Here is a 26,770-nt window from a genome sequence, read left to right on the forward strand (position 1 = left end):
CCTAGTCCAAGCCAATCCACCCCATCCCAATCCCCCATCCCAGTCCTATCACTCAAATCCAGTACACCCACCCCAAACTAATCCAATCTACCCCACTCTAAACCACCCCAATCTAATCCACCTCACCCTATTGCAATTCACCACACTCCAATCCAATCTAATCCACCCCAATCTACTCCAATCCAACCCACTACCTCAATTCTCTCCAACTCCACCCAATTCCACTCTGTCACTTCACTTTATGTCATTCCACTCTATGACACTGCACTCTATGACGCTTTGCCCTTAACCACTGAACTTTACTCCCCTGGACTCAACTCTACAACACTTTACTCCACTCTATTCCAAAATATCCAGTCTACGACACTCCCCCAACTCCACTCTAGGGTACTCCACACCACTAACTTTTAGCCATGCTGAAAAGCAGCCACATTGGTGTACAAGATGGCAAAAACACATTGCCAACATGTATAGGCGAGACTGAGTAGCTTTGCAAATGCTTGTTTTTTTGTGTGTGTTTTTTTTTTGCCAATGATTGTTTTATGTGTAGTAAGTCAATCCCTATGACAAAACCGTCAGCAAATGAGAGTTCAAAATGTAACAGACGTTTTGTTCGTTGTTCTGCAACAAGTACAGGTTGCAATGTTTTGCTCTTTTGTGCTTTAAAACTGTTTTAGCTAGAGACAACTTGTTGACTTGGGGCCACGAGGATTTCACAATGAGAGGAATGTGGCGTACTGAAATAGAAAACGGACTACGCAGTCATTTGAGCTGCCAACCTTACTGAATAACTGCACGAGAACTATAATCCTTAAGAAACACGCCCCCTGAATGAACCGTAATATTAATTAGAACCGCACATCCTTATTGTCTTTGCCTCTGTTAAAAAATTGTGGCAATGTGTCTTCTACAAATATTTAGTATCCATGTTCTTCAACATTGGATTATCTGAAGACGTAAAGCGGTAATTTAATGTCTACATGTATTATTTTAACAAATGTGTAACAAAGTGGTCCTAGTATTTTGTAGATAAAGCAGATTTCAGCCTACATCAAAATGGCTGTCGTGCTAGTTCTTAGGTTTCGGACGTGCTTGTCCTTTGTTTGTTTTCAGTGAAAGTTCTGACAGAAACGCCTGAGTAGAAACGGAAGATGGTTTTCTTGGGTGTCAGTGAGCAGGGCGCGTGCAGGGTGCCGTGCGTGTGACGTTTCCTGGCACAGTTGGGCACAGCTGTCTGCGCTATGCCAAAGTGCCGGTGTCTCTCTTGAGAAAGTTGCGGGGACCGCAGACAAAGCCCCGCAACGGACATTGTCCGAGCCCTGGCAACGGCAGACAGAGTTCCAGAAGTTTTCACCAATCCGGCTGCCGGGCAGGCTCCGCTCTGACTGCATCGAAACTTCGTCGCCTCAGAGACGCGTTTGTGTCCAGTGGCCGGTAGTGATCCGGAGCCAGAGGTACCGAACGGATTTCTCCCAGCTGGGGCATCGCTGCGCAGGGCATGGACGGGCTGGGGCGGCCGAGTGCTGACATCCTCCGGAGGAACCCGCAGCAGGACTTCGAGCTCATCCAGAGGGTGGGCAGCGGAACCTACGGCGATGTGTACAAGGTGGGTGACATCCTGCCAGCTGCCGATGCAGAGTCCTTTTAGGGGGGCAGGATGGTGAGGTCAACCCCGCCGGTATAATGGGACTGGAGACTCCATGAAGTCGGGCTGTTTGTTTAGCTTTTATACTAGCGCTATACTTTTGTAGAGAACGTCTTGCGGAGTGTCAGAGGAAGGCTTTGCACAAGATGCACAGGGCCTGCATATTTTAGATGCAGCGCTTGCAAGTTTAAATGTGATCACTTTTCCTTTGGCGTCCCCCTTTGTTGGCGTCTATTGTTGTACCCTCACGTGGTCGATTTGGGCTGTCAAAATGTGTCACCTTTTACTTTAAAAGGTCTCTTAAGACAATTTAGAAAAGACCAGGTAAATTTTTTGCACTAGCTACATTTACCGCGAGCGCTGTTTTGGAGAGGACTCAGAAAGTTGCATGCCAGGTGTGCAGGACTACCTAGACCTTGCTTTTTTGTTGTTTTCGATTACTTCCTTGCACTTTTGTTTTCTCATCGTGACGCAGAACTAGAAGTACGATAATACAAAAAAACAGCTCATTGTATTCTGAAGAGGCATACAACGAACCGTCGGGGTGCGTTAGCTAAGTATTATCCACCGTAGAAAATGACTGGTGCAGTCAATGTGAGATTATGCATTTATTTTCTAGCAGATGAACCCTTTTGAGTATAAAAACAGAGATGAGAAATAACGAAAGTCAGGAAAGTTTAATAAGCATTGAAGTCTAATATAACTGGACTAGTTTGTGTGCTCGTAAATTGCCGACAGGGTGTTTGAATGCAAAACTGCTAGATGCTCCTCCTTTAGATTTCCATTATTGGCGCATGACTGCATTTTCAAGCATGTTAAAAAGTATGACCTAGACTATTTGAAAGCTTATGAAGCTATCCTTTGAGGTGCCTCTCCTGTTCATTGCTTACCTTCAAGTGATTTTGTTTGTACATTGTACAAGTAAAGTGCCCGTCATAGTGTAAGTGTGCATTGGCTGTGAACAGATGAAAGTGGCATTTAGAATCCAGTGAGGTATTTGAACTCCCTTGTATTATCAACCCTTCTGTAATTATGTCAAATTGTTGACATTGTTGGACGAGTTTAGACCCATAAAGTAGAGGTGGAATCTCAGAATAAGTATTCGTATACACCAATAGAACCGTTGTCCTCTAATGGGAATTTACTTTAGGAATGTTTATTCCTGACTTTTCTTGTCGATGTTTACTGCATGCATTCTTTTTCTGATAAGCTTGGCACATTTGACCTTAGTTTACACGGATCTTACGTTTCCATTCAGTGTTTAAGTGTAAATTAATCCTACTTTCGTTGCTTTCCACACCACGTGCACTAAAGCATCCAAGGAAATATATAAACATGCAAAAAATATAAACACTCATTCAAGAAAACACAATAACACCCTAAAATTATTTTTAGAAGGCAACGACATAAAATATTCAGTTGACAGTTTCACTAAGATATGGATGTTTTAAACTCCTTGTTTCTACATCTTGGTATTCTTAGGCGAGCCACGGGACCAGCTAAAGACATGCTCAGTATCTGGAGTCCCACTTTTGGCAATTTTTGCAGTGTATGCTAGTGATGGTGTTATTGGGCCTAAATAAAAAAAATGTATTTTACGTGAGCTTACATTGTGTGATTGGTGTCATGTATGGCTCGTTGAATGGTGTGCTACTCCACCCTACTGTTATGATCATTATTAACGTGTGATTATTTTTCTCAGGGAGTGATTCATAGAAACGAATTTATTGGATGAAATTATACTTGCATCTACATAAAAAGGATGGAAGGTTGCTCAGACACTTCTAAAAAAAAAAAAAAATGTTTGAGCACTAATTGTTGATGGTAATGATTGATGTGCAATTTTTGAGAAAAGTTAATGGACTACAACAGTAAACTGAATAGCACAGTTTCACCCTTCATGGAAAAAGATGCTTTTTTATTGCTCTTCATAGTCCAGCAGGTTACCACAGAATTCCAGACCTTATCTTCTCCGTGTAGCTCAATGACATTACACAGTTTTAGTGACCTAAAGCTCTGTAGCTGTGGTTTTCATAGGCAGTTTCCAGTTATTCTTATGATGACTTCAAAAAGCACTTTCACAATTGGTATACGTGTGCTGTTAAAGATGAAGAGTTTGTTATTGCATTGGTACTAGATCTGTACAGTCAGCACAATTCCAAGCTGAATCGACCATGTTGGGGTAATGTGGGGGAAAACCTCAGTTTCCAGATTTCTCGGGGCTACAGCTATAACTGGATAAACAAAGTTTAGGTTTTCAAGCTATATTTGTGAGAAGTTTCACGTAACAACGTTTGTAATCCTGTATCTATTTTTATAATAAAAACATAAGGTTTATATGAGCAAGGTCATGCCACAGCATACATGGTCCTGTTATATTCATGTAAATAAACTTTGCCAGTTCGCCACAATAGAGAAGCAGAAGTATGTCAATTAGGCACACGTTTGACACTCAAGTTAATGTGTACTATAGCTGAAGTTCACTAAAAGTCCAGATGAGGACGGCTCAGTGATGTGCATATGATACTAAATCACATCCTTCACATTAAATATACAATAACACGTTCAAACACTTTGCATGGTATATGGGGATCGCCGTGCAAACATGACAAGCTCTGCTAGAAACCAAACTCCGATAGAACTACGATCAGGAAAGTCAATGTGGAATCAAAACACCATTTACACACACTTAGTAAGAGAAGTCTAATTTTATCATGGCGACCGTATCTGTATACAGTGAAAATATATAGGCCACATCGAACATACATCAATCATCTTGACTGCAAGATATATCCCACACTTGGGGCTGTGCTGAAGGAACCCAATAGTATGCTGTTAATACAATACACTTGTGGTACCTAAGAAAAATTGGTAAAACTCACTGAAGAAGCCAATTGAAAATCCCACTATTGTGCACCCCCTTCAAGTCTGTATTTTAATTTTTCAGTAAACTTTAGGAAATTGTGCGGTATGAATGTCGAAAGACATCATGATTGCAAATTGAGTTGCGCTTCCAATTATGAATACCGCTGGCTTAATGTATCCCTCTAGAAAACTCTTTGTTGATGTGTTTGTTTGGCCTACGTTCTTCAGAGTACTCTGAGCTTTCCCACTGTTTTCTGTTTACATTCGATCAAGACTAGCATGGCTACAAGGACACGCAAGGCGCCAGCCCTATCCTTCCTTTCTCTCTCGGCACACTTTCAAGCAGCTCCCATTCAGCTGCAGATAGGCACTAGGATGCATTTTAGTCATTGCACACAATCAAGTGTAACAACAAGCTGGTACAGCCAAAAGTATGCGTCTGCTACAGCATACTCTGCAGACTGAAAGCCACATCACTCATGTAGGAAAGCATGCTCAATTTGGACAAAGGAGGATCCAGGCTGAGCTACAGCAACGGAAGCCATAACTGATCAGGTCCCAATATGATTACCAACTTACCTTCACTCTGGGCAGTGTTAGAACCTTCCCTTCTGTTTTAAATGAATCACATTGAGATGGTTGACCTGATCACCACTGCCAGCAGACCCAACCCCACATATGAAGCTCATCATCAACTCGGACAGGATACGTGCACCCAACCTATTGGAGCAACGCATGATTCAGATCCTTTCACAATTGGTATCAAGTGAATCAGCAATATATGGGCCCTGGGAGAAGAGGACGTTGAGGCTGGTTTGTCCTTTGTGATTGAGTAGACAAACGACCCATGTCTGTTCTGTTGATGGCATGTGTGCAGTGGATGACCCTTATTGTGAGGCAAAGACCCTAATATTGTAGCTGTCCCAGTCTGTCTGATAAATCTGATATGGTGTCTGGGTGAGGTGACATTTCTTGCCAGTTGAGACTTGAACACATTGATGAATTGTTGTACAGCCTTGTCAAAAAGAAAGCTGTGAGAAGATAATTTTGTCTTTAGTGACTCTGCTTTGCAGCTCTTAGGTCTGCTAGCATAGAGCACTTAGCACCTTGGTCTTCATGACTTGAAGTTTATTTTTTTCTTTGGTGTGTGGGGAAGATGTCGCTAGCGGTATTGACATTGAATTTGAAAGCATCTTTCCGTACATTCCCTGCCTCTGCAACCCTAGAGTGCAACAGTTGTTTTGCGACTCGCTTATCCTTTCTGCTATCCTCGTCATCTTCAAGTTTTACTTGACTCTATGCAACAAGTAGAGCTGCATTTTTATAAGGTTTCAGGTCTTATTGCTGGGTTAGCTCCATTGCCGTACCCCATGTTGTAGTTTGGGTTGTTGGGAACATGGTATTAGAATAGTTTATCTAATGTTGAAAGTGAGCATCCCATATGAAAGCCATCCTGTGATGTTTTGTGCAATGATGGTAATGTGGCATTTGTTATTTTTTTTTTTTTTTGAAGTCCTTGTCACACTTTAATTTGAAATATGCCTTGTCGGTAAGTTCACCAATACCATCGTTTAGGTTTTTTTCTTAGTTGGATTTGCTTATAAAAAGACATCTGTTTTGTATTTTGTTGTTTCTTGTGTTGTGATATTATTTTGGTAAACTTAATTTTAATGGGGGAATCCTGCTTTTTGACATGTTCGTGTACATGTGTAGTTCTTTGCTTTGGGTTATTAGTGTGTTTTGGGACATTATTTTGATTGCTGTATTGCAGTGTTTGCGTTTTCTGGTGGACACAGCTAGTCTGTGTTCATGAGCATTTTTTGAGATATTTGGCCTTTCCTCAATTGGCCTACTTATATTTTAACAGCAATCCTTAAGATACAACCATTTTCACTATACTTAGAAATGGGCCTATCAGACTTAAACTATAGTCTTTGAACCAGCATATAACGTTTTTTTATGTTCTAAAATCGGTCACATGCCACCTATTGGTGAAATATGTGTATCTTTCTCGTTATTTTGTCAAGACTAGTGCACCTGTGGCAACGTCTGAAAAAGAGGGAAGCAAACCATCACAGCTGTTGAAAAAGCTGGTACATCCGAATACTTAATTTAGTGCTTTAAGTAAATGCTTCATTTATTACGGCTAGCTAGTACTTCAATGATAGCTCACATTTAAAAAAGCAATTCCTTCGCCATCATTTAGGAATAATGGCGCCCCAATTTTGTAGTTAAAGGATAGAACCACATGATTTTAAAGCAAAAATAATTGTCTAATATTCAATAGAATTTGAATTGTTTTGAGAATTTTTTTTTTTTTCAGTGCCTTAGAAAAAAGGACATTACCATTTTCACTCCACTCGGTTTTATATGCCCTGGTAACAGATTTGCCTTAGTTGTTCATGCTTTTAGGTCACGCATGTACATTTTGTTAAAGCCGTTCCTCACCGCCTTATTCAGTCAGATGCTTCAAGCTAATAAAATCCACTGTCCCATGTCTAAGGTTTTTCCGTTTAACCTACCGTTTCAAGACTCTGCCTGTGGCATGGATTTATCAATGAGGGGTTCCTCATGCTGCAGATCTAGGGACTGTTTTGATTAACTTCGTACACTGCTAGCATTGCTTGTACCTCACCTCACTTGTACCACACCTTTTCCCCAAGTACTGTGAAGAAGAAATTATTCAGTGCCTTCCACAACCACTAAGTTCAATATATGAATCAGAGCTTCATTAGACTCTCTTGCTGAGAGACAGTTGCATTACTCACCCTCCAATACTTTCCCACATTAATTTGGCATTGTCTGAGAATCAAGAGTACACCTATTGACTTCCTTTTGTAGGAGGTATTGTTCCGGTTTTTGGGCCAACATCACAATAACCTATTTTGATTTTTGACACTTTTAAAATGTAAAGTTATGAATGCAGCTTAATGTAAAGTTGAAACATGCTCCTCGTTTTGAATTAAATTGCCTTTCTTTTAAAGAGGCATTTTAGTGTTAGAGGCCTAGAGGGTTTAGAGGTGAAGGTAGAGAAAAGGTGAGCAGAAATTGTGGTTTTCTTCTGTTTCTTCTTTTCAGTCATCAGACTCCAACTTTGAGAGGAAGGCAGTGCTCTGCATAAAAAAGAGCTGAAGGCCCAAATTGGATGTTCTCTGATGAATTTCCTTTCTGCTGCTGGGCAGATAATATTACCTTGTCCAACTAGTGGTAAGAAATCGTCCCTATTTACTCTTCTGTGTCTTGGTATAAGATGGTGTTTATCAAACTGAGTTGACCTCCCTCTATTGTATTTGAGGTATCTCTCACTCACAGAGCCTTGTATTAGAAGCCTTGTATTAGTGGAAACAGTGGGTGTCCTATCACCTTGTCAATCTTTTTAATATTTTATAGGTAAACTGTTGGTATTCTGTGGAAAAACTGGTATTGCAGAATCCTGATGAGGCTGAGCTCGAGGGGGCCTGCAGCAGGTCTGGTATGTAGATACATAGATTGGTCATGTGCCTCATGCAGCAGGTTAGGAGGCACATGACCAGTCTATTTATTTACCCACAGGGCCCTACGCAGTGACCCTCAGCACAGGTAGGACACCCACAGTTTCCACGCACTTACCTTCGGGGACTTATATAAGGCTTTGCTTCCACACCAGATCTCCTTTATCACCAGGGATTGTTAACTATACATAAACCTCCAACCCCTTCTTTTCATACTATATTTGCAAGGACCAACCTATGGATTTTTACAGCTAATGCGTTGTGCTACCTGACAAAAAGGAATGTATGCATCCCTACACAAGACATGCTGAGTGCAGCTAGCCCCACCATGGACTATTAGGATATAACTGCATGCAAAAAGTATCACATATCGGCACAAGGTGGAGCTATCCTCAAAATGAGAAACTGTATGTACCTGTTTTCCATGTACTTTATCTTCTCTTGTTTTTGTTTTCTCCTAAATGATAACGAAGAACCATGAGTTAATAAACTTACAAAAACACAACCACAATTAGAAAGGGATCTGATCGAAAAAGGTCCTGATAAAGGTTACAGACCCATAGAGGCGTACCTGGGCTAAACATTTGACCACTTCTGTTGATGCTAAGGATGGGTAAATGCGTCCAAACAACCTCAAACCTTGTTTTAATCTTACCCTATCCCTTCTCTCCATATAAAATAATCTCTTTTCAGATATAAGAAGTAATTTTATTTTTATAATGCACATATTCACAGCATAATCTTTTGGTAACAATGATCAACATAACCGCTATACTTAATACTTAACCTCATATTATGGTACACATCACATATATACTGATCATCTGATGGATTCATTCTGGTTCTAGTTGTTTTCTGTCTGGGGGTGGCATAATTGTGATTTATCGATTACTTGGGCATGTAGAGGCAACCAATATTATCCCTTCTTTCGACATGGCAAAGGAAGGGCAACCATATGGTCTAAAATTTTGCAATGCAGCTGTGAAGTACAACCGTAAATGTTTCCTTTGTGTGAAAGGCCCTTAATTTCGACCACCAAACATTTTCAGGAAGTGGGTTTGGGAATTTCTAGAATTGCACTATCAATGATTTGGTTGCTAGTAATTTGTGGCACTAGTTTACCACGGGGATCATAGTGGGATACTGTTCTTGGTCCTCTCTGCTGCCCAGCAGCACTGCCTTCAGATCTAATTCTGTGATTTCCAACATCGTCTGACCGGCACTTATCTATAATTTATGCACCTTAGGACACTAACCACCACATATGGAACATTCTATCCTTCTCACTACATCCGTTCCACTGTATGTTTGAGTAACCAGCCACAGCCTACAACCTTGCTGGTGTCGAATACCATCTTGTGTAACTTATAAGAAAATTAATACAAACTGAGTGTAGATAGAAGATGTGGAATCTCTGTCCCAAGTAATGCCCCATTTCCAAGGAGCTTTCCATGCCTACCCCATTCTTCTTTGTTCCCTTGTTTAGAGGGTAATGAAGAGTTTTGTGGTTTAGTATAGAGGCTGGTGATACCTTTTGTATGATGATGTTTGGTCAGAAAAGGTGTCTGAAAGTGTTGGGTCTTTACCCCCCCCGCACTGCGATTCTCTGACTGAAACCTGCCATTTTTTTTTTTTTTTAATCTTAGGCAATTGGTTGGAGTCCAAAATTAATTTTCTCAAGTGGGGCCCAAACCCTGTCTTGTCAAGCTGTCTGACTGTGTAGTTCCATTGGAGTCTGACAAACTCCTTTTTGCATTAAGTGCGAGCAGAATGGTTGTAGTGTTTGATTGTTCTACTAGGTGTATTACATAGATGGACAGTCCGATGTTGTCCAATATTTGCATGCATTTTACAAATCCCGGTTGATAAATGATTGCCAAATGTTATTTAGCCTTGCAACCAGAATTCTATTGAAAATGTTTGCATCAGGGTTTAGCAAAGCTTTAAGGTGATACGATTAATATAAATGTTTGTTTCTGTTTTGTTGTAATTCTAGAATGAACACTGATCCTTACATTGATTGTTATTTTGCCTGTCTGCAAGATATGATTAAATACTTTTGTCATTGGGTTTGATAAAATCTCTTTATGTTTTATAAATTGATATTATGAAGCTATCGGGACCAGCAGCTTTATTCTCCGTTGTTGAGGATATGGCTGCCTTTACTTCCTTCGCCGAGATGGGTTCTTCTAATTGTTGTATATCTTCCTTGTTGATCCTTGGAGATACACGTTCCTCTAAATATACTGCAGCATCTGTGTCAGTCAGTCATTTCTTGTGAGATGTATAACTCAGAATAGAATATATGAAGGTTTGTACAGTTTCATCAGTAGTGTCCAGCTGTGTATTCCATGGCAGGACCGGAGGCTTCAGATTATGCTTTCTCTTTCTTTACTGAGAAAATCACAGCAGCCAATCCAAGTTAAACATACAAAAAAACTACGTATTCCAACATTCCCAGTGTCTCTGCCTATTTAGTCCTTCCTCTTTCTTTTCTGGTGGCAGCCAGAGATAAGTACCCAACACTTTTTACTGTAATACGATCTGCATTTAAGTGATTTTATTGATTTAACTGTACGACCGTGGAGCGGGAGCAGGATTCTGAATGGCGCTTCACACAATGATCCTCCAATGATTTCACTCTCTACACGCTTCGCACGCCTTTTCGAGTGTGAGGTTTTGTCCCTCAGATCGGCTATCGGGGTTTCTCCCTTAATTGTTTTACTTGGAGCACTCTGGGTGCTCTGTATTTTTTGTTGTTGTTGAGATTGCTGGTCTCTCGTTAAGGCCAGACGAGCGCTGAACTGAGACGTTTGTCCTCTCTCTATTTCTATACGTGCACATGTGCAAGACAAACTCCTTTTCAGTCGGAGTTTTGTCTGTTGTGCAGCGTGGCGTGTTTCCTCATTCATAAATACGCCTGAACGCCCGGAAGGGCGCAAAAATGATTCAAGGCTTTGCCTTAGGGGAATTTTAATGTGCAGGTGCTCCCTTCACTCTTATATGGGTCTATAGAGACTTTTGCTCTCTTTTGTGATTAGGAGTTTCTCCTCATTTAACCTGGAAAGGCTGCTTCCCCACCCCTCTTGAACTCCTCCATCTAATCTTGTGACCAAAAAATGGCGTCTTTGCAAAGGGTTAGGCTATTTGGAACAGATTTCTCTGATGGACGAGGCCAGGACAGAGATCTGTTGGTGGCTGGATCACATGGATGTCTGGAACGGCAAAGCGATATTTGCGTCTTCTGCGGAGATAGTATAGAGTCAGAAGCCAGTCAGTGGGGATGGGGAGCCCAGTGCAGAACAGTGGGAATGGGAGGCCGTTGGTTTCCGGAAGAGCTTACCATTCAGATAATTTGCTTGGAGCTACTGGCTGGAACTTTTGCGATTCACTCCCTCTCTCCTCACAAAGCCAGTTGTTGCATACTATTACGTATGGGCAACATAGCAGTGAGGTACGTAAATCGCCTGGGCTGGAACAGGTCTACTGTCCTGGCTGAGATTGCCAAGGATGTTTGGCACTTTTTCTGAAACACCAGATTTTAGTGACGGCAGAATACATTCCGGGACGCTCCATTGTAGTAGTGGATTGAAACACTCGCTTTTTGAGGAATGGCAGTGACCGGAGACTTAATCAGTACATTTTTCTCACCCTGATGAAATGGTGGGGCGAGTGCTCATTAGAACTTTTTCTGTCATGACTCAATACTCAACTCCCATGATTTTAAATCTGGAGACTTGACCCTCTGGCCCTGGGGTCAGATGCTTTTCGCCAGGTCTGGTCCAAGGATCTCCTTTATGTGTTTCAGAGAGTACTCTCTCAGGTGAAGAGACAGTTGGTGGAGATTATTCTGGTGACCCCTCTTTCGAAGGCACAGTCATGGTTTCCAGTGGCAATGTCTCTATCATGTGCATCCCCAATCCTCCTCCCATCCTTACTCCTGGATCCAGGAGAACTTCCTCATCCTCTGATAACGCAGGACTCTTGTCTCTCATGGCTTGGAAACTTTCATGAGACGTTGGCAAATGCTGGGCGTTTCAAGTTACGCTATGTTCTTTTTAATCCCAATCTTGGGCTCCTTCCACCTATAAGTGATACGAAGCTTCTTGAAAACGATGGATGGATGGGTTGGTGCAGTGAGCAGAGTACGGATCCCGTGTGAGCCCATATTAGTATAATCGTCAATTTTGGCAACTCAGGGTTTGGCTTATAGAACCATTAATAATTTTAGATCTGCTATTTCTGCAGGGCATCCACATATTGAGACTAAGCCGGTAGGTGATCATCCCCTGGTTTGTAAGCTCTTGAGGGGCATCAGAATGGTTAAACCCCCTCAACCTAGATATACCACGTTATGGGACATAGACATTGTCCTAAGGTTTCTGAGAAACTGGCCTTGTGATAAAGGTCTATCTTGCAAACTGTTGTCGGCCAAACTTACATTATTACTGTGTCTTATTTCATGCAGACTAATATCTGATGTGTAAGGAAATGCCTCCTTGGCATGGTTACCCTCTGACTTTTTGCCTTTTGCTGATGCCAAGTTATGATTGAAAGTGTGCTGGGACCCTGCTAACCAGGCCCCAGCACCAGTGTTCTTTCCCTAAACTGTACCTTTGCTTCCACAATTGGCACAGCCCTGGCACTCATAAGTCCCTTGTAAATGGTACACCTGGTACCAAGGGCCCTGATGCCAGGGAAGGTCTCCAAGGGATGCAGCATGTCTTATGCCACCCTGGGGACCCCTCACTCGGCACAAGCACACTGCCTCACAGCTTGTGTGACCTGGTGGGGAGAAAATGACTGTTGACATGGCACTCCCCTCGGAGTGCCATGCCAACCTCACACTGCCTGTGGCATAGGTAAGTCACCCCTCTAGCAGGCCTTACAGCCCTAAGGCAGGGTGCACTATACCACAGGTGAGGACATATGCGCATGAGCACTATATCCCTACAGTGTCTAAGCAAAACCTTAGACATTGTAAGTGCATGGTAGCCATACGAGTATATCGTCCGGGAGTTTGTCAAACACAAACTCCACAGTTCCATAATGGCTACATTGAAATCTGGGAAGTTACCCTGCTTTTCCCCATCATCAAAAGTTGTGTGTTGTAAAATCTTTCAGGCCTTATGAAGATTGCACTCAGGAATTTCGCAGAGATGCTCGAGGACAATTACTCATCTCATTAAAAAAGCCGTTTTTTCCAGTTTCGTCAGCCACTATGGCGAGATGGGTCAGATGGTTGTTGGGAGAGGCTAGTACAGATGTTAGCACTTTTGGGGCACATTCTCTGCACGGACCATGGCTTCCAAGTCGTTTGGTGCTGGTTCTCGTTTAGAGGAGATTATGGCTGCCGCAGATTGGTCTTCTGATACTACGTTTAAGGTCTTATCATAAGCCCATTGTTGGTGTAGCTCTTGTTGTAGTGGATCAATTTTGAAATAGCGTAATCCGAAGCCTCCAGTCCTGCCATAGGAAAAAAATATTTCTAGCTATTTCGTCAAGAATTTTCAATTCTATTAAGACACTGAGGCAAGCATAATCCCACCCGTTTGAAGATAATGATTATTAAAGTTGTTTATAATTAGCATATTACTGTTATAATTTATATATGATGATTTTGCATGTATTAAATATATGCCCACCTGTGTTTTTTCTTAATGGTCAATAGCAGATTATTAGGACTGTTTCCTTCCATTAATAGGATCTGATAACCAGGGTGCATGAATAGCAGGAGGGACGATAGCGGCATGAAACGGGCACCAGGGTTCAGTTGGTGGCTTTAATTTGTTTTCTTCGTTGGAGTTGGAAGAATCCAGTTCTTGGAGTGCAAGTTATCTTGTTTGGTTAGTGCAAAGAAAGAGGAAGGACTAAGGAGGCAAAGACATTTATATGGAAAGCAGGCCTGGGATTGGGCATTTTGTGGACTACTGGGATCCGTAGTTTTTTGTATGTTTAACTTAGATTGGCTGCTGTGATTTGTCTTAGTAAAGAAAAAGAAATTCTTGATGCAATAGCTAGAAAATATTTTATTCTCTCCAATGTTTCAATGAGTGGACGTAAGGTTTAGTCTGTTGCTGTGACAAGTATTTTCCAAATCCTTCTCTTGATCTTTTAAGCGGCGAGGCAGTGTATGAGCACTGTTTCCTGTTTGAGATGTAGCTTTCTTTCTTCTATAATGCCAGATGAACGTAGCCAAACTCACAATCAGCTCTCCCCAAATGACTACTTTTGCAGCATCCTATATTGTATCCAACGTCACCGTTTTAATTTTCTAGGAATTAATTTTGTAATGTTTTCTGGATTAGGCACCTTGGTTATCGGATCTCTTAAAGCTGGCTCGTACAATGACCCCCTAGGGTGACTAGAGTGTTTTGGTGTGGACTCTTCCAGATTTATTACCATTGACATGTAGTTTTATGTATTTATTTGAGTCTCTGTTATTGAGGAAGTCAGGGCTGGATTAATCAATAACCTATCAATTCTGGAATTTGCACACTACTGAGAAACAAATATAGCCTCTTTCTGTAGTGTTGATTCTATGCCATATAGTCATTAATTGCAGGTTAACCGTGTGCTATCTAAGGGAAATTATAGATGTTTCGGCCCCATGTTTGTTTGTGGATATGTCTCTGCCGTGGTTCTGTGTTGTATTAAATTCATCTTCTAAAATGATGAAAAGTTATTGGGGGAAAAAAAATCTTTGTTTTCATTATGTGCAAATACAGAAAAAAGAGGTTGGACAAAAGTCTACCATTTCATTACTAAGCCACTACTTATACTGACAGTGCTGCCCTTTTAATCTTTTATATTGAGCTTCAAGACAAGACGACAAATCTCACTGAATAGAGATACCCACCTCTTTAGTTTTGTTATCAGTTCATGCATGAAACTAATTGAAAAACAGTACAATTTCTGTTTAGGTATCATCTTTCATCAAATGGGTTTCTTGTAGGAATACTGTACCTTGTTCCTTTTGAGAAAAAAACATATTTTCCGTAGATAATTCAAGCTCCAAACATCTAGGGTAACTAGTTGTATTTGTGGCAGTCTTCAAATAAGATAGGAACTTGGTTTATTAAAACCGTGAATGATGTATTGCTTAGAAAGAAGTAGTGTGATATTATCATAAAGATATATTGTGTATGGTGCAAAGGAGTAATAATGCCCCTGCATGCACATCATACTCCTGTGAAAGTAATGACGACGGATGTGTGGTGTTAACAATTGTCATGTTAACTATGCCAGCCTGCTGGAGAATAACAAAATCTGAATACAGAGCAGGACTGTTAACCTGAATGCAAAAACAAAATCACCCTTCAGCACTAAACACTTGTGGTATTTACCAGTTAACTGAAGGAGCAAGCAGGGCAACTCCATTAGTGTGAGGGCCTACAGTGCCCTGCCAGAAAAACTGACATAAGATGTAAGTGCCTTTTATGGGTAGCTTATAAGCTCCATAAAGCATGAGCTCCATAAAGCATGGTGTAGTGAATATGCTAAAAACACTTACAGCCAATGCTATTTGAGGGTAATAGGCTTAAAGGGGGAGTTCCCCAATATCCTGGTTATCATTAACCTTTGAACTCCCGAAATAGTCCTCGTCATTCTGCTCCTTCTAATGTCTGGTAATGCGGTGTTCTTCTTTCAGTTATGGTTTCCTCCACTTCAACTTGGGGGTGAGCATCCGCTCTTGTTTAGAGGTGGGCAGTGAACTCTGCTTGCGCAGTTTGCAGAGTTTTTTTCCACTTCATGCTCCACGTAGAGAGCAGAGTTGTGGAAAAACTCTGTAGAGTGGAGTTTTTTCCTCGTTCGCCAGCGTTAAGTTGGCGACCACCAGTGAGGAAAATATTACTCCAGACCACCTCCTGGTGAGATTTCTCAATGCGGGCGGTTGCGGACGGGCTCAACCGCTTGCGTTGAGAAACCTTCAGTTTGCGTTGAGGAAGCTGCCGCTCATATGGAAAATCCACTTGAGCAGCAGAAAAAAGCAGTGCCCTCTTGCCTAGCATGTGGTGGCATTTGCGCTGATTTTACAGTGCAGGACAAACACCTAGTGATAAAAGCTAAAAATGTATTCCATTTCCTCCATCTTTATTTCTGTTTAGAGTAGATTCTTGTTGATTCCGTACTTTTGTCAATCTCTCTGCAACGCATGGTGGTGTGCATGCTCTGCCTGATAGGTTTCCACGTGGTCGAGCCTCATTTCAGCCTTTTCCAGGAGAGACCAAGGTCCTTCGTGGACTTGAAAAAGTCGGTTTGCAGTGCTGTTACCTCCTTCTTGGTCTAGGGCTTATAGTTCGGTGTCCATTTGTGACTGTTCTGTTTGGACAGAAGTGAGGGATCATTAGCAATATCTATTCGTCTGCCCACTATATTGTGTATTATTAAGGAGGACTTTGATGTTTTGGTCCTTGGCGGCATTTGGCTCTGCAGAATTAGTATCCACAAATGTAGGACCCTTCTCGACAGGCACCAAATTGGCTACAAGACTAGATGTGACTCTTCCCTCCACTGCTGCTCACCTCCTCGGGACCCCAATTTTGCTTTTGCTGCAGCAGAGCATTGGTTTCCATGGCTGAGTGAACTAGAAAGTCCTCTACACATATGTGCTGTAATGGATATGGTATCATCACTAGGTCTTCTCTGTCCTTCATGTGATCATTTTAAAAACAAAGCGAACATTTGAGACTGGGAGTGTGGGGGGTGGGTGGTTAGTGGTGAGTGGTTGTTTTGTGGTAGGAAGGGAATGCTGGGTTCGTCCTTGTGCCCAAGTGCAATGTTCAATTAGTGAAATTGTCTAGCCAGAAACATTGCTGGGGCAATCATATAAAACATGTTTTGGCACTGCGTATTTGAGCCAGTTGTTTTCCATGCCAGAGACTGACTGGCAGAGCTCAGTGGTGCCATATTTTGCTGCCCTCCACTAAGGCCACGTTGTCCCCTCTCTTTTTAAAACGATAATGAAGGAACCATTGAAAGCATTAGTCGGGCCAATTGAGCTAATGAATTATTTTGTCATGTGTTCTGGTCTATAATTCACTCACGGGCTCTTGAAAGCAGCCATCCTTGTTAGTTTTGTCTGTATGAGGACTTTTTGTCAGTGTCCCTTACTCCAGGTTCCGGATGGTGTGTGCAACTATGAATCAGTTTGACTTAACAAGGGGGAACGTTACTTTTAAACAATACATTACTTTGTGTGTTTGGTACAACATCAGACTAGATAAACTTCCAAATTGATATTATCATCTTGTGTGTTTCAAGGTGTATCTAGGATGTCTTGATAACTTACAGATTCCACCACTAAACAAACAGTGGCAGTTTTTGATATTTTTTCCTGCAGTGATCCTGTATTGGGATCATCAAGTCTGACTTGACAGCTCTGCTGTCTGCGGACATGTATTGTTATCAGTTCCTTAAAATATATGACTGTTGTGGCCTAACACTTCCGCTGTATTTGCAGGAAAGAGCACTGCTATGTCTTTCTCTTGTAATGATTAATACATCTGTTCGCCTTCTTTTGAAGGGGTGGGAATCGGTGGTGTGAGGCTGCCCGGCCAATTGTTAGGGTAATTTTTAATACGCCTATTCTTGCTTCAGTGACCAGATACTTCAGGTTCTGCTAAAAGTATGGGCTCCTTGCCATGCCTCATTAACAGTACAGGGTGCTCCCTCACTGGCTGCCTAGCTTTTTTTCCCCATCAGTTCCACGACTGGTTAACTCTTGCTGAGTTTGTTTTTTAGGCGGAAACATGTTGTCCCTCTGTCCTTTTCGTATTTATGTATTTCTGTTAAATATTAGTATATTTTCAGTTGGCCCAGACCCCCACTAATGGTTATCCTCATACACAATCCACAGCAATACACCTTTGCTGACATATATGCTGTGCCCAATGTATGGCCAAAGTGTCCTATCATGCATGACCCATTTTAATATACTTACATTGAACACTCTATTCTTCTGGGTTCTATTTACGTCCGAACTCTGATCAGACCGCCTTTTTTTCATGCACCTTCGACCACATTATCACGATGGAGTACACTGCAGTAGCTTATCGGAGGAGACTTCAGTAGCCTACTATACACCACGCTCAATTGCTCCTTCCCTCCGTCACCCCTGCACAACCGTGACCTCCAGTGCACAAATGTGACTGACTGGTTCCAGCAGTGGCAGTTGGTTGATTTGTGGCGTTTCTGGATTCCAGATAGGAGAGTATACACCTTCTCTTCAGTACCCCACAAATTGCATGTCTGTATTGATATGTTGGTGGGTGCGTGTCATTGCTCCCCTTTATTACGCCAGTGGATTATATGGGATTCACTCACTATGATCATAATCCCCTAATCTTTACAGCTACAACGGACAGTCAACGCCCCCCCCTCCACCCACCCAAAAAAAAAACCTCTCTGGCGTTTACAGCCTACATTATTGGAAGACCCCATATTCAGAGCTTCCCTTGGGACTGTGATTACAGATTACTTCTCTAACAATGCTAGTACAGCTTCTACTAAATTAATAGAATGAGATGCCTTCAAGGTCTGGGCATACAAGGTAACATGAGGTAACTAATTAACAGGGGCACTTAATAATTGTACATACACTCCTGGACCTGGCAACTCAGGTTGTTAGTCATCCCAGTATAGCCAGGGGGCTGGCAAAAGCACAGAGTTAACCCCTTCGCTGCCAGACCTTTTCCCCCTCCTGTGCCAGGCCTTTTTTTTGGCTGTTTGGGGCAGTTCGCGCTTAGGCCCTCATAACTTTTTGTCCACAAAACAACAATTTTTCTCTACGTTTTACTCTGTAACTTTTTCCAGCATTGTCTGATTTTCGAAAGCAATATACTGTTACGTCTGCTGGACTCCTCTGGTTGCGGGGATATATAGGGCTTCTAGGTTCATCAAGAACCCTAGGTACCCAGAGCCAATAAAGGAGCTGCACCCTGCAGTGCGTTTTCATTCTATACCGGGTATACAGCAATTCATTTGCTGAAATATAAAGAGTGAAAAATAGCTATCAAGAAAACCTTTGTATTTCCAAAATGGGCACAAGATAAGGTGTTGAGGAGCAGTGGTTATTTGCACATCTCTGAATTCCGGGGTGACCATACTAGCATGTGAATTACAGGGCATTCCTCAAATAGATGTCTTTTTTACACACTCCCTTATGTTTGGAAGGAAAAAATGTAGAGAAAGACAAGAGGCATTAACACTTGTTTTGCTAATCTATGTTCCCCCAAGTCTCCCGATAAAAATGAGACCTCACTTGTGTGGGTAGGCCTAGCGCCCGCGACAGGAAATGCCTCAAAACGCAACGTGGACACATCACATTTTTTGAAAGAAAACAGAGGTGTTTTTTGCAAAGTGCCTACCTGTAGATTTTGGCCTCTAGCTCAGCCGGCACCTAGGGAAACCTACCAAACCTGTGCATTTTTGAAAACTAGAGACCTAGGGGAATCCAAGATGGGGTGACTTGTGGGGCTCTGACCAGGTTCTGTTACCCAGAATCCTTTGCAAACCTCAAAATTTGGCAAAAAAAAACACATTTTCCTCACATTTCGGTAACAGAAAGTTCTGGAATCTGAGAGGAGCCACAAATGTACTTCCACCCAGCGTTCCCCCAAGTCTCCCGATAAAAATGGTGCCTCACTTGTGTGGGTGGGCCAGGTGCCTGCAACAGAATAAGGCCAAAAACTTGTAGAAAAAGAGGGGATAGCACAGCGAGTTGATAAGGACATATTCTTCTTTTATACATTTTTAGGCTGACTCTGCTTTGGGGACCCACACAAGTGAGGTGTTATTTTACTTGGGAGACTGAGGGGAGTAGGAATTTTATGCTGGAGCGGTGATCATACAAACAAAAGTCAGGAAAATATGCTTTTTTTAAGCAAATTTTGCGGTTTGCAGAGGCGTCTGGGTAAGAAAATGTTGGGGGATCCACGCAAGCCACACCTCCCTGCACTCCTTGGGTTGTCTAGTTTTAAAAAATGTCTGGGTTTGGTAGGTTTCCCTAGATGAAGGCCGCACCCAGGACCAAAAACATAGGTGGCCCCTTCCCCCCCCCCCCCCCCCCAAACACAGGTAGTTTTGTAATATATCATTTTGATGTGTCCACATACGTCTGTGATGTGCCAAACACAAAAATTGTGGAAAGAAAAGGTTATGTGAAAAAGACCCCTCACCCACCAACCAAGTTGGTGGCATGCTTCATCATCGGGGTCCCACCTGAGACACCTAGCGTGTCTCAAGTGTGATGCGACGCCTGATTACAGCGGAGCAGGTTTTGTCATTTGTACTACCCATACTGGTTGGATTTGGCACGAGGGTGAGTGATGGTTCAGTAGATCAAATTTTATTAACAAGAGATTTCACAAAAGTGAAATGCACTGGTAATAACTGAAAGGCCAAAAAACTGAACCAATGACTCACAGCTCGTGAGCTGTAAAGCCACGACAAGGCACTAACCGCTTTACAGTCCATTCACACACCTTTCATACATGACACGCACAAGACCATTCACACCGCCAGCCACGGGCCTAGCACATTACAGCACTCGCATCGATAGACAGCGCCACTCAAGGGTCCATCGCTTACATACGCCCCCATGCCTGATACAACAATTACACCAGCTGATGGGAGTGTGGACTGGCGTTTAGCTGGCACCGCCAGCCAAGCGCCAACCCCACCCACCCACACCGCCAGCCAAGCCCCACCCCACCCCACGCACACTGCCAGCCAAGCGCCACCCCACGCACACTGCCAGCCAAGCGCCACCCCACGCACACTGCCAGCCAAGCGCCACCCCACGCACACCGCCAGCCAAGCGCCACCCCAAGCTCACCGCCAGCCAAGAAGCCACACCACGCACACCGCCATCACTTTTTTTTATTTATAAACAACAAAGAAACCACTAACTAATTATAAAATAAGCACAAAACTACAAACACAAAAGCTCTAACTAAATACATGACAGAGATGCCAACCGTGAAACATATGAAAATATAAAACAGACAGCTTACGCTCACTGTATTTCCCAGAAGTTTTTCCTTGTGTGGTAACTTCTAAAACAGCTGGGCACACACAGCCCAGGCTTTGAAGGGCATTCGGGGCAGTACATCCGGCTCTCCCTCCGGATTAATCTCCGGGCACATACTCTACATTTCTTTGTGGGCAAGTCTTTTTTGGGAGTAGGAGGATTATGATCTGGAAAGTGGCGATCTTTCAATCTAGCCACATCCTCCACCACTTCTACTCTAGGAACTCTTGCCTGTTCCACCACAATAAGGCTTTCTATCACCGACTGCTGAAATTTAACAAATGTCATCCTTGACTCAGGTGAACAATCCTTGAATACAATAAAGGCATTAAAAGTTGCCAAATGAAATAAATGTAGGGCCAACTTTTTATACCACACGTAAGACTTACGAAGAGCAGTGTAAGGTTCCAACCTCTGATCTACTCTATCAACACCACCCATGTGCCTATTGTAGTACAAAATGCACGCAGGTTTGTGCACTTCTGCAACCTGACCCCAAACAGTTACAGGGGAAGTACTCTCATCATGGATGGTAGATAGCATGTACACATCCCTCCTGTCTGAAAATTTCAGAGCTAGCAGCTCATTATTCCGCAAGGCACTGCACTGTCCCCTCTCAGGTTTTTTACAGACAAGCTTCCTTGGATAGCCTTTCCGGTTAGAACGGATTGTGCCACAAGCAACAGTGTCCACTCTAAACAACTCCTTGAACAACTGCACTCCAGTGTAGAAATTATCTACGTACAAATGTAAAACAGCCGTCTAACAAGTTCCCACACAATTCTTTCGCTAACTCCAAAAGTGGCCAGACAACCAGGAGGGTCAATACTGGAATCCCTACCAGTGTAGACCTGGAAATTATACACATATCCTGTACTGCTTTCTGACAGCATATACAGTTTAATCCCATACCGTGCCCTCTTACTAGGAATGTACTGCTTAAAAACTAAACGCCCCTTGAAAAGGACCAAAGACTCGTCCACACTTATCTCTTTGCCTGGAACATAGACCTCTGAAAACCGATCTACAAAATGATTACGGACAGGCCTAATCTTAAAAAGACGGTCACAATCAGGGTGATCTCGTGGCAAGGCTAAAGCATTGTCTACAAAATGCAGCATACGAAGAAGAAGCAAATACCGATTACGTGTCATAGTTGCAGGAAATCTAGCCGTTGCCATCAAAGGACTAGTAGACCAATAAGAAGCCAGTGACGGCTTCCTGATCAACCCCATCAAAAAAGTCAAACCTAAAAACTTTTTCATCTCTTCCAGATATGTGGGAACCCACTGAGTAGCTCTAGACTGAGGCTTAAGTCTGGCAGCGTTGTCCCGCAATATTGCTCTGCATACAAATTAGTCTGCTCCACAATCTCTTCCAAAAATACATTGTCCATAAACAAGTGAAAGAAATGGACAGGAAAAAGTTTTCCGTATTAACTCTACACCCTGGAAGACCAGTAAATGCAGGTAACTGTGGCTGCTCCATGTTTGGGGCAATCCAGGTGTCAGGTCTTCTAATGGGAACCCTTCAGCCCCAGGCTGCTGCACTCTTGGCACATCAATGTCCTCCTCTACAACAGGCCCTTCATCTGCACTGAGAGTAGCTTCCTCATCAGAAGAATACTCTCGGACAGAAAACTCACTTTCAGAATCTCCCATTTCCTCCTCTGCCTCAGATGCAGAGTCTGTCTCGTAATCATGGTCTGAAGACGACTCAAAGAGCATGCCAACAACCTGCTGAGTGGTCACTCTGCGGCTAGCCATGATCCTCACTAACAACAAATGGATTGCCAACAACAACTAGCACTAAAATAAGTAATAAACAAAGTGTAGCTTTATCACAAAGAGTTATGTACTAAAAAAACTATACCACCCACTTGCCTGAAAAAGCTACTCACCAAGCAACTACTCTGCACAGACACAGCAATCACCAATGATATCCCACTAAAAAGAAAAAAGCAAATTAGACATATGACAACACAAATATCATTGTGCTCAAATCTAAGGACAATTTCACACACAATACTGCATTTAGTACACCACCTACAAACATGTCATTCATGCATGTCAACAATACTCCTTTGGAGTAAATTGCTTTCACTTATCTAAAACATGCAACTATGCAAACCGCAGGACAACTACTGCCATAACCGCAAGGATCCACAGCAAAGGAAGCAAAAGCGTTGAACTAGAAGAAAAAGAAGAAATAAATTGTTATAATCACAAATACTTCGCCAGTTGACAAACACCCCACCACCAAGAACTTAGAAATTGTCCCTGGTACCTAAGTGGATTCTGCCCCCCTCGGGGGCAGATGGGCGTAAAAAGAAATTGGCCAATCTGCCCCCAAGGGGGGCAGAAATGGGCAACAGCTCTGTGCCCCCTTTAGGGGGCGACCCTTCCCAAAGGGAGCACCCCCAGCACAAAAAAATAAAAGGAAAAAAAAAAAAATCCCTGGCGTATTGGTGGTTTCTGCCCTCCTTGGGGGCAGAGATGGCCAATACGAACTTTCCCCACTTTGGGGGGGCGACCGTTGCCCAAGGGGTGCCCCCAAACACACACCACACAATCCCTAGCGCCTAGTGTGCTTCGACCCCCCCCCCCCCCCCCACGAGGCCAGATCATCCAAAAACATGGCTGGTCTGCCCTCGGGGGGGCCAAAACAGAAAAAAAAAATAGCCCCCCAGGGGAGCGACCCTTGCCCAAGGGGTCGCCCCCAAAATAAACAATAAAAACAAAATCCCTGGTGTCTAGTGGATTTCGCCCCCCGGGGGGTAGATCGGCCAAAAAATTGTCGATCTGCCCTCAGGGGGGGGGGGGGGGGGGGGTGCGAAATACTAAAAAAAAATAGTCCCCCAAAAGAAACTTTTCTTTAAAAAGAAATCCCTGGTGTCTAGTGGATTCCCCCCCCCCCCCCCCCCCCCGGGCAGAGCGGCCGACAAATTGGGGGATCGGTCTAGTGGAGGAGCAGGAATCTAGTGAAAACAGGTACAGGGGGAAAGGAAAAACCCTTTCCTTTCCCCCCGTGTCTGTTTCCTCCCCCCCCCCCCCCAAAACCCCCAAAAAGGGAAGGACTCACCTTTTGAAGTCCTCTCCCCTCGATGCGCTGGAAGCAAATGGCTTCCAGTGCGTCTCGGCAACACTTAATGTCATCAGATTGCCGGGGGGGAGGGGGTCAGGGGTGGAAGGGGAAGGGCTTCTCCTTCCATCCCCGCCTTGGGGGGGTGGGTGGGGTGCACAGGGGGGGGGGCGTGCTAGCGCTCCCCCAGTTCCTGTGCCTTGGACGAGGTGACCTCGTCCAAGGCACACAGGAACTGTAGCCTTGGACGAGGTGACCTCGTCCAAGGCACCGAACCGGTTAATATATGACATTGGTAGAAAGACTGCATTGTCTAAATTATGTCGCGCACATGCCTCAGCTGACAGAGCGGGGCAGCTCTTGGCTTGGCTTATTTATCAGGATCAGACTCAATGACCTATAGGCACTACACTCCGAAACCAGTTCAATCCTTTATACACAGCATGCTATTCACAAAGCGCTCACAGGACATTATTCACAGGTGCACCAATCCATCATGGACGCAAGCTAAGATGCCTGTGACTCCTTCACTGACCTGGCCCTGCTCTACATACCATAGGCCAGTGAATAAAGCTAGATGGCCCCATCACACTGGTAGATATTAAAGATGCAATTAAAGCATTGGCTACTGGTAGGTCGCCAGGACCTGATGGTGTGCCAGCAGAGCTATCAAGACTTGTGTCTCTCTTGCCCCACACTTGTTGGCAGTGTATGCGGAGGCCCGCTCCATTGGCAGTTTATCTACCTTCCAGAGAGTGGCAACGGTCATCTCTTTGCTCTAAACCAACACAGGTTCTGAACTCGTCTGCTCCTATAGACCGTTAGCCCTAGTCAACACTGACTATAAGGTCCTGTTGAAAATACTTGCAGATTAACTGGCATCTTTGGTCTTGGTTTTCGTCCATACAGATCAAAACGGGTCCGTCCGTGCCCGCAACACCTCCCAGAATCTACACCAATTCTTTAGAGGTAAGACTTATGCCTGTAAAACAAGGACTCGTGCTGGCTGCCAGGTCTCGGACCTTGGAAGGGCTTTTGACTGCTTGGAGTGGGGGTATCTTTTTATTGTGCTATCCCGATATGGCATTGGCCATAGCTTTCTTCAGTTAGTAAAACTATTATACACTACTCCCCTAATCAGGGTGAAGATGGGGCCCCTTTTATTGGAAGCCATTACCATACACAAGGGGATGAGGGCGGTCCATTATCACCCCTGTTGTTTCTATGGCGATTAAGGCATTAGCGCTGGCAATGCGACATGTGGGGACACAGTGAGGCATCCCCTTGACGATGGGATACTGGTGATATCTTTATATGCGGACAATACATTACTTTACATCAGTGAGACGCACAACATTCCTGCCACGATTGCTTCAACACTAGCCCATTTTGTAACCATTGCTAGATTGTAAGTAAATTGGAGGAAATCTTGTCTATTTCTCTTTCTTCAGGATGTCCCTGACCCATGCTTGGTTCTCGACAAGACACAGTTGCATTGGCGGCGACATACATTCCGGTATCTGTGGGTACGTCTACCACTCTCACTGAGCTTTTTGAGGGTAATGTCACTCATTCAGTGACATCTGTTTGCCCAGATGGCTTTCTGGCGCACCCTGCCACAGGTGGTAGCGGGGAAGGTGGCGTTATTGAGAACGGTGGTCTTGCCCTTCAATTTGTATTTCTTGGAGTGTTCCCATTTACATCCCTGTGGCATTCGCTTGTGCTACAGAACAGAGAATTCATTTGGAATAAGTTGAGATGCAGAATGGCATTGATGAAACTATAATCACCCGCGGACAAGGGAGGTCTAGCCACTCCGCGTGTTGAGGAATACTATCTCACTGACCAGGTCCAGTTGATTGCTAAGTGGCTGGTGAGTCTGTATCTGCCGGACGCATCCACATCCTGTCCTGGTTGGAGCCTGCCCACCATTCTGCATCTGTTTCACCCTTGACTTGCTGTTGCTGGGAGTAGAGTATTATTGCTATCATGGATGCCTACGCATTACTAACCATGTGCTCTCCTATGCACCAGGATTGGCACTCCTGGGTACGTCTAGGATTGGGGAAGCCTATATTGTCTGCTGAGCTGACGGCATGGCATTCTGCGGGCCTATATACACTGGGGACAAAGGTTGGGGACGGTACACTAGCAAATTATGGGATGTTAATGGAGGAGGATGGACTACCCCCGGGTCAGCTTTTGCCTCACAACTCGCTGCTTGCCACGCTTGGACACCACTGGGAGACATGACCACAATTTCCCACACATCTCACAATCCAATATTTACAAAAGATGGGAAGAGGCAGATACCTCATACGTTGGTTTGCTGATTCACTTCCATTTTACACTATCCCACAACTTCTCACTCTATGGCAACCTTGGTTAAGCTGATTTAATGAGCCCTTACCCTTACCCTTGCACTGGCATGGAATGGGCCACCTTATTGTAAGGCCCAAGGCAAGTGCTGCGCAATGCCCGATTCAAGCTTATTCAGCTTTATATAGTACAAAGGGCTTATCTCGCACCGGCTGACATCAATAGGTTTTACTGTAGGAGGGACGTAGCCTGCCCACGTTGCAATCATATAGATGCAGACTTGCTACATATGCTCTGGGCATGCTCCCATTCACATGCATATTGGACCAGTAACAC

General features: G+C 43.6%; 1 protein-coding gene across 1 annotated transcript in view; it reads left to right on the plus strand.

Moving 5' to 3' along the window:
• The first annotated feature begins 1,139 nt into the window (after window positions 1-1,139).
• MAP4K5 (mitogen-activated protein kinase kinase kinase kinase 5) overlaps window positions 1,140-26,770 on the plus strand; it is a 604,667-nt gene continuing 579,036 nt past the window's right edge. Inside the window, exon 1 of the mRNA XM_069208688.1 lies at window positions 1,140-1,606. Coding sequence (XP_069064789.1) covers window positions 1,499-1,606 — 108 coding nt within the window. The 5' untranslated portion in view covers window positions 1,140-1,498. The remainder of the gene's footprint in view (window positions 1,607-26,770) is intronic.

The sequence above is a fragment of the Pleurodeles waltl genome, chromosome 9 (genome assembly GCF_031143425.1).
Source record: "Pleurodeles waltl isolate 20211129_DDA chromosome 9, aPleWal1.hap1.20221129, whole genome shotgun sequence".
Classification (NCBI taxonomy): Eukaryota; Metazoa; Chordata; class Amphibia; order Caudata; family Salamandridae; genus Pleurodeles; species Pleurodeles waltl.